We start from the raw sequence: 7,454 nt of genomic DNA, 5'->3' as shown, positions 1-7,454 counted from the left end.
GGGCCGCGGGCCGAGCACGGTGCAGGGGGGACAAGAAGCTGGAGCCCCCCGGGGGCGGGCAGGGCAGGCGATGGAGCCAAGGAGGAGCGAGCGGTCTGCAGACAGCATCCCGAGTTTTTCTTAACCAAGAACTGTGCTTTGCAGCTTCCCCGTTCGCCTCTTACTGAGCAGCACCGCAATGTTGTAAATACATATTTTAATTTTTTAATTATTATTTATTTTTAAATTTTTGTCTGGACTCTGCTCTCCCTCCATCCCCGTTCCGAAGGCACGCAGTTTTCCTGCGAGAGCTACCGAAACCGCAAGGACGGGCGGCTGACCGGCGCCCTTCTCTTGCAGCGTTTTCTGCTCGCAAGATGCGAAGCGAGGGGTGCCACCTTACCCGGCGCACACCCCCCTTCCCCGATAGTATCAGGGCTGTGGAAGAAGGGGCACCCATCCTCGGGGTCGCCCCCTCCTTCCAAACCTGCGGTAAAAAGCTCTCCGAGGCGAGGCGGTGCTTTCCACCCGGAGCCTCATGTTTGCCTCAGTAAATCCCATTACGAAGCAAAGTGCAAGGGTAGTTAACTTTATCTTCTGTTAATGTAAACAAATAAGAAGCATTCAGTTCCTTGATCTTTATTTAAATATAGAGTTGTTTATCAGTGTCATCCTATGAAGATTAATTAGATACCTTTATTCACAATTTGGCGTCTGACACCCCGTTTTAGGAATGCATTATAATCACAAGGTGTTAATTGGGGCCAGCCAGGCACTTATGTTTCTATTAAACAGTGTGAGGACTTTTCACAAGATTAAATTTGGTTTTTTGGGGTTTTTGTGCGGTGCAAAAATATACAGCTGTTAATAATACACTGCTGCGGAATCGTGCTCTTCAGCACTGGATCATCTGCCTTCGGAGACCGGGAAGGGCAGGCGAGGTGCGGCCAAAATGCCACAGCAGCCCCCAGCTGGAAACGGGCTTTGACGAGAGAGGGTGAAAACTGTCCCTTCCTTCGTCGCTTGAAAATTACCGCTACTCCTCTTCTGTCCCAAATGGAACGCAATTCCCTCTGCAGCGGGGAGAGCTGCTGGGACACCGATTTGTTTCCCTCTCCAAGGCGCAGAGCCGGAGCCTCTCAGCGAGGAGAGAAGAGCTGATCGAAGTTTCCTCAGAAATCAGCCGCTCTCCTCCCGGGAGGTGGGGAGCCTCACGGGGGCTGCTGCCCGTGCCCCACTGTCGCGTTACCTCCTCCGGGGCGGGTCCCCGCTTGAGGCCCTGGTTTATTTTGTTTGCAGCCGGGGCATCGCTAACAGTTTAATCCCATTACTGCCTGCATATCCTCAGGAAAGATCCCGCTGCCGCAGGAGACGGGATTCAATTGCTCTGCCAGGAGGGGCTTTCTCCCCAGATAAGCGGGCAGGGGAATTTCTTACCGTGTTCCGGGAAAAGGGAGGGGGGGGGGGGACGAGCAGGGGCCGGCGGGGGCAGCCCCGCTACTGGCAGGGGAAGCGAGCCGAGTTCACAAGTCGCTCCCCAAGACTGAGGCCGAACTCACACCTCACCTCCCGCAGAGGGGGAGGTGGTAGGGCAAAAGAGGCACCTTCGTATTTTTGGAGCAAGCCAAGGGCCGAGAGCTGAGGGGAAGCACAGGAGAACTGTGACAGACCACGAAACGATAACTGAAAACCAAAACCCAACCCACTCCCTAAAGCTAGCAAAGTGAGGGGTAAAGTAACAAGGAAAAACTTCAAGAAGGACGAATAGCTTTAGAGACTACTCAGAGCCCTAAGAGTGTGTTCCCTCCCCCTCCCCCTCCCCCCAAACTGCAACACCCCGTAGAGGCAAAGAAGAGGCAGAGACCCACCCCCACTTTTACCCCTGGCACAACATTTATTAAAAATTACTGCTATGTACATAGAAAAAAGAAAATAGAACCAAGTTTTGTTGGGAGAAGTTCATGTGCCAGTGCTCTCTGGCCGATTAGTTTAAAATGGCTGAAACTATAGGCAAGAAGAATGGGCAAATTACATCACTTCCAGTTTGTACAGGGCAGCTGAAAGTCACTTTACATACACATAACAGAAATCTGTTCATATTTTCTGCAATGTACCATTTGCTAAGTTTGATGAACAAAAACGAAGAAAGCCTTTTGAACTTCAGAGCACCACGGGAGGTCCTTTTGACTGAAGAGCTATAGGTCAACTATTTATATATTATTCCACAATATTCTACAGTGTACCTAGACACAACACAACTGTACACTTTTTTTTGGCCACCTCAGTAAAGGCTAGGCTTTTGGGATGGAGGGTTTTTTTTCAATGCAAGTTCTAAACTAAGAAAAGTCAGATTTGGTCACCGTAACCCCCATCTTTAGCAACAAAACTTTCAAGTCAAAATCCTGCCTTGTAAGCAGGCCTTATTTTGGCCATCTTCTGCCAAATAAAGCCTTAGCTGAGCTGTATCTGACTCAACCAACTGTGCTGCAGACAAGGGTTGAAAAAGCCAGCTCAGTCTGAAGCAAAACATAGCATTTGTGCAGCTCCCTGCAACCCAGCCCCCTTTTATCAGAGGGGGCATGCAGGGAAAAAAATTCATCTGGGATCCTACCCAGCTATTTCCTTGCTCAGGAGTGCATAGATTTGATCAGGCCTCTGAGCCAAGCTTAACTGTACACTTTAGTGTCTCAAATAAATAAGCCACATTGTAAAAACCTAGGCTCCAGCTTACAGCTTCCACAAGTGGTTCCTTCTAAAAGAGGGGAAGAATTCTAGCTCAGTTTGATCTCTCCCTACTTCATTACCTGCAACAGTCAAAAAGCTTTGGCACCTTCTTTAGAATTGCACACAACAATTCAAGGTGGAAGGCAAGTGTCTTTTTGGCAATTGTAATGCAAAAAAACCAAGGCCACCCTGAAAAAAAAAAAAAAACAAAACCCAAAACAACAAAACAGCCAATTGGAATAAAAGGATGCTTTAAGAACTAGTATAGAATGCGTAGTAGCCCATGCCTTTTGAAGTGTCTTTGCTATAGTCCTCAGCATTAATGTCCTCACATTTCATAGTCGGGGAATTTTCATTGCTAGAAGTGCTAGGGGAGAGCCTTCTTCTCTTACAAGCACCCGTGTAGACCCCAGAATCATTTGAATCTAGAGACTTTATGGAGGGTGGAGTCTCTATCCAGGACGAGCCGATTTCTTCTTTCACCTTCTCCTTGGAAAGCTGGTCTTCAGAGAAACCTGGAGGACTTGTTCTGGAGGTCCAAGGTAACCCCGTTGTCATTTTTCTCTGGTAAGAGCCCCTGCTCCCCCAGCCTGCCATGGATGGAAATGTCGGGTCAGGGTAGTATCCCAACGCGTGGGATGTCTGAAGGGGGAGGGATTTAATGCCGTAAGGGAGCAAGGTGCTGGGAGAATACTCTGTCTCATAGGAGTTCATGTCCAGCTTGTTGGCACTGGGCTGCTGTACAGGTGTAACAAACCATCGCTGAGGAGGGCTGGCCACTTCTTCACTCTGCTGGGGGGAGAGCAAGCCATTCGTCTGGGGGACTGTTCTCTCACCGTTGTAAAACCTGGCCGGGGGCAGGTTGTTGACAAACTGTTCTTGGAAGAAAGGTTGCACGCTGTATCTGGCACCAGGGACGATCTGGTGGGATCTAGGAGAATCCGTGGGAGATGGAGTTAATCTGTCATTTTCTGAAGCTGTGTACATGCTACAATGTAAAAGAGAAATACTGAGTGTTGTTCTTTACAGTTCCAGTATGGTAGTAAAACAAAACTAAGAACAAAAATAGGAAGAAACAGAGCTATTTCTTAGTGAGAATCACAATTAGGTTTAACTGGATATTCAACTTCTACCCAGTTTAGGAGTTAGGTTGTTTTCCCTAGAAGGGCATAAAATGTATAGTATTGCTGCTACAAGTTTACACTGTTCTCTGCCAGCCAGACCAGCATCACCCTCCTAGGAGCCACACATACAGAGCCAGCTCTAGCTTTTCAAGAGCTGTTTGATGCTAGAGGCTGAGCATTAGACAGTTCTGCCAACAGTCTGAAGAAGCCGTCTGCTCTCTGGAAAAACTTGATACACTGCTGCCATTCTGCAGGCCAGCTAGGTTTTGCCAGTACCAATTTTCTACCAGAATTCAGAAGCACACTGGAAGACAGGTCATCGAGAAAATACGGTAACTATTCAAGATAGCATTTAATGTTATTAGACAAACATTTAATGTCTTAAATAGGAAGACATCAGCTAGCAAAGCTGCCAGTACAAGTAAAACTACTTCTGAATAACTGAAGTAGCATCTAAAGAAACACTCTTCCACACGTACTGCAGGCCAGAATCATGTCTCACAGATAAAGAAAACTGCCAGAGAAAACAGGAATGTGTACTCACGAGTCATAGTTGTCTCTGAAGCCTTTCGCAAAAGGATTATGGTCGATTTTGAGCTGCGTAATCTAAAAGCAAAAGCAGAACATAGTAAGATGATACACTGAAAGGAAGACAATTTTGTTCATGTCATTTTATGTGTCCTTGCTTACATCAGTGTTTTGATATGCTGTAACTGCTATGAACTGCGTTTCGGGGAAAATAAATGTTTGGGTCTTTGAAGAATCGTTCAGATCTTCAACACCATCTTCAGTCACTTCCACAATGTGAAGTCGGGGCTGGTACTTGTGTAGAGATTGCAGTACTATCATCTGAAAGTAACCATGAAATAAAAATATTTAGACAAACTGCGCCTAACATTGAAAGATCTATTTTAGAGCCTGACATTTCCTTTCTGTAAATTGCAATTTTGACTTGGGTACAGAGCAATTTTTAACTGTCAACAAGGAGACGATTCAGAGCTTGTAGCCATTTCACTAGATGACTCGTATGCTAAAATCTGTAAATTAAGGAACTAAATAGCTATCAGCTACACTCCCATTTTTAGCAACTCCGGAGATAGTTATAATGGCTAAAACCAATGAAATTCACACATCAATTCCTGACATTGCTTCTCCTTGCAAAGGCTATTAGAAAACAAAGAAGGGAACAAGTCACAAGAACAATGATCTAGCAGGTCTATTAAACGGTGTAAAGCCCTGAAAACCCAGAGCCCTGGCCGAGTCACCAAGACCCCCACACGCTTGCTTCCCCCCCGCCTCTGTCGCCCCCACCCCAAATTACCTGAGCGTTGTTGCTGTTGGCACCTTTGTTGTTCGTTAGCTTCAGTTTCCCGAAAGAAATTTCCTGTCTCATCCAGTGAGCCCCGGTGTTGGGCGACTCGGGGTGAACGTACACCTTGTTGCCTAGGGAAGATTATCTCGTAAAGAGGCCGCCGGGCACAGGCAGTAGGGCAGGAAGACCGGCAACGCCCGGGGAGCACCTCGGGTACCCCGATGTACCCCCGCACAGCCTCACACACCGAGGGGACAGAAAGGAAAGTTGCAAATCGCCCTTAAAAGGGTAGCTGTGCACTCAAGAGGTGGGGAACCCCCTGCTCAGAGAGGGGCGAAGCGGGAACCCTTTTTGAGGAGTCGACCCGTTGGGTAAAGCAGCGGGGAGAGCCCAGGGAACTCGCACCTACCTTGCATGTTATTGTCGGCTTTTCCGCAGGTCACCCACTTGCCCCCCTGAAAACGCCAGTGATTGGGGTCCGCCAGTACCACCTCCACGAAAACGTTATAGTGGGCCGTGGGGTTGAGACCGGTGATGTTAAAGCTCAGGAACGGAAACATCCTCCTGGAAAGGGGAGAAAAAACACACCGTATGTTAAGCGGGTCGGGGGAGGGGGCGCGGGTTCCCGTGGCAGCTGGAGAGGCCCGCGGGGTGCCCCGTCTGTCTCGGCACCGAGGAGACCAGGGAGGCGAGCCCAAGCGACCCCCGCCTTATCTTCCGCCTGTCTTTGTGGGGAAAATCGAACAGCCGCTTTTTGGGGATAACATCGCCGGACCAGAGGCACCACCGACGTGTAGGGCACGCATCCCCTTCCCGGAGGAGAGGGCAGCGCTGCCCAGTACGGAACGGTCCCGGGCACCCTCCCACCACACCACACCCCTCCATTCCTCCCTGCCCGCTTACCGGCCCTGCTTGGTGATGATCATCTCCGTCTGGTGCCGGTGAAACTTGAGCCAGAGAGGTCGGTTGCAGAGGAAGACCTGCGCCCGCAGCCCTGGCCCGGGCGCTGGCACTCCCAGCCCCCCAAGCCCGCCACAAGAGCCCGACGCCGCCGGGTACGGGCCGTAGAGGGGTCCGCCGGCCGCCGCCTGCCCGTACTGGTACCCGCTGCTGCCGCCGAACTGCGGCCGGCCGCCGGGAGGGCAGACGGCGCCCGCGAAGCCACCGGGCGACAGCACCGAGCCGTAGGGGTAGCGCGGCCCTCCCGGTGCCTGGTAGACGGCTCCGTGCTGGGCCGCCGGCGCGTAGGGGAAAAGGGCGCAGGGCCCCCCCAGCTCGGCCCCGGGGGGCCCGGGGGATTGCAGGTAGTAGCGCTCGGGGCTCAGGCTGTCCATGGAGTAGCGGGCGGCAGCGGCCGGGGGCAGCTCCTCCTCCCCGCAGGGGGTGGCCTTTCGGCCGTCCGGCTTGGGGGCGGCGAAGGGCGGCTCGCCTGCCTCCGCCTCGCCCAGCATGGCGGGGCCGGTCCCGAACTTCTTGGGTGTCTTGTCCAGGTCGAGGCGCGGCGGCGAGCCCGGCCGGGGAGGCGGCCCGCGGGAACCGGCACCAGCACCAGCACCCGCCCCGCCGCTCGCTCCGGTCCCGGCCCCAGCCCCGCCGCCTTCCAGAGGGTAGAAAGGGGTGCCCGGCAGAGGCCCCCCCGCCGCCGCCAGCAGCGGCTCGCCCAGTTGCATCCTCGCTGGGGGAGGGGGTGCGGCGGCGCGCCGACACAACCCAGTGCCCACCCTGACCCGCGCAGCACTGCGCTGCAGCGGAGGCTCCGCCAAGGAGATTTATACCGGCGCGGCGGGCTCCTCGGACCGCCGGGGAGGGGCTTGCGCCGGGCTGTCTCATCACCGCCCTCCACCCCCGCCGGCCCATTGGCTGGGCCGTGTGACACTAATTTAATTAGACATCTACTAATTGGAACAAGTCACCTGTGACTCTAGTGTGTGTCCCCCCGCCTTGTCCCTCCTTTCCGCAGTCGGCTGCCGGAGGGGCTCCATCCCGCCCCGTGCCCGTGCCCCCGCCCCTCTCGGAGTGCGGGGAGGGCCTGTATCACCCCGCGGTGGCCGCAGTGGAGGGCCTGGGTTCCCTTCCCGAAAAAAAAGACCTTTTGCCGAGGTGGCACCGTCTTCCAGGGCGCATAGCCTCTCGAGCATGGAGGAGAGGATCCATGTCGGGGAGCGAGTAACGGGAACGAAAAGGAAAACGAGGGAGAGAGCCGGTCCCAGACCCGGTATACAAAAACAGTGAGGGTGAACGGTGATACTCCGGGCCGCTGAGACGGGGCGGGTGACATTACCCCCACCACCTCCCCCGCTGGCCATCTCGCCGTT

The 7,454-nt window shown here is 53.0% G+C and overlaps 1 protein-coding gene across 1 annotated transcript; it reads right to left on the bottom strand.

Annotated features, from left to right (window-relative positions):
* Window positions 1-1,892: 1,892 nt before the first annotated feature.
* Window positions 1,893-6,831, bottom strand: EOMES (eomesodermin). The gene is made up of 6 exons (XM_071738667.1): window positions 6,043-6,831; window positions 5,549-5,703; window positions 5,149-5,270; window positions 4,518-4,676; window positions 4,372-4,433; window positions 1,893-3,691 (listed from the first exon to the last, which is right to left on the bottom strand). Exons 1-6 carry the CDS (start codon window positions 6,807-6,809, stop codon window positions 2,956-2,958), a joined length of 2,001 nt encoding a protein of 666 aa, XP_071594768.1. The 5' UTR covers window positions 6,810-6,831; the 3' UTR covers window positions 1,893-2,955.
* Window positions 6,832-7,454: the final 623 nt, after the last annotated feature.

Source organism: Heliangelus exortis, chromosome 2 (genome assembly GCF_036169615.1).
Source record: "Heliangelus exortis chromosome 2, bHelExo1.hap1, whole genome shotgun sequence".
Lineage (NCBI taxonomy): Eukaryota > Metazoa > Chordata > Aves > Apodiformes > Trochilidae > Heliangelus > Heliangelus exortis.
The sequence above is the reverse complement of the archived record's forward strand: the minus strand, read 5'-3'. Positions and strand labels throughout refer to the sequence as shown.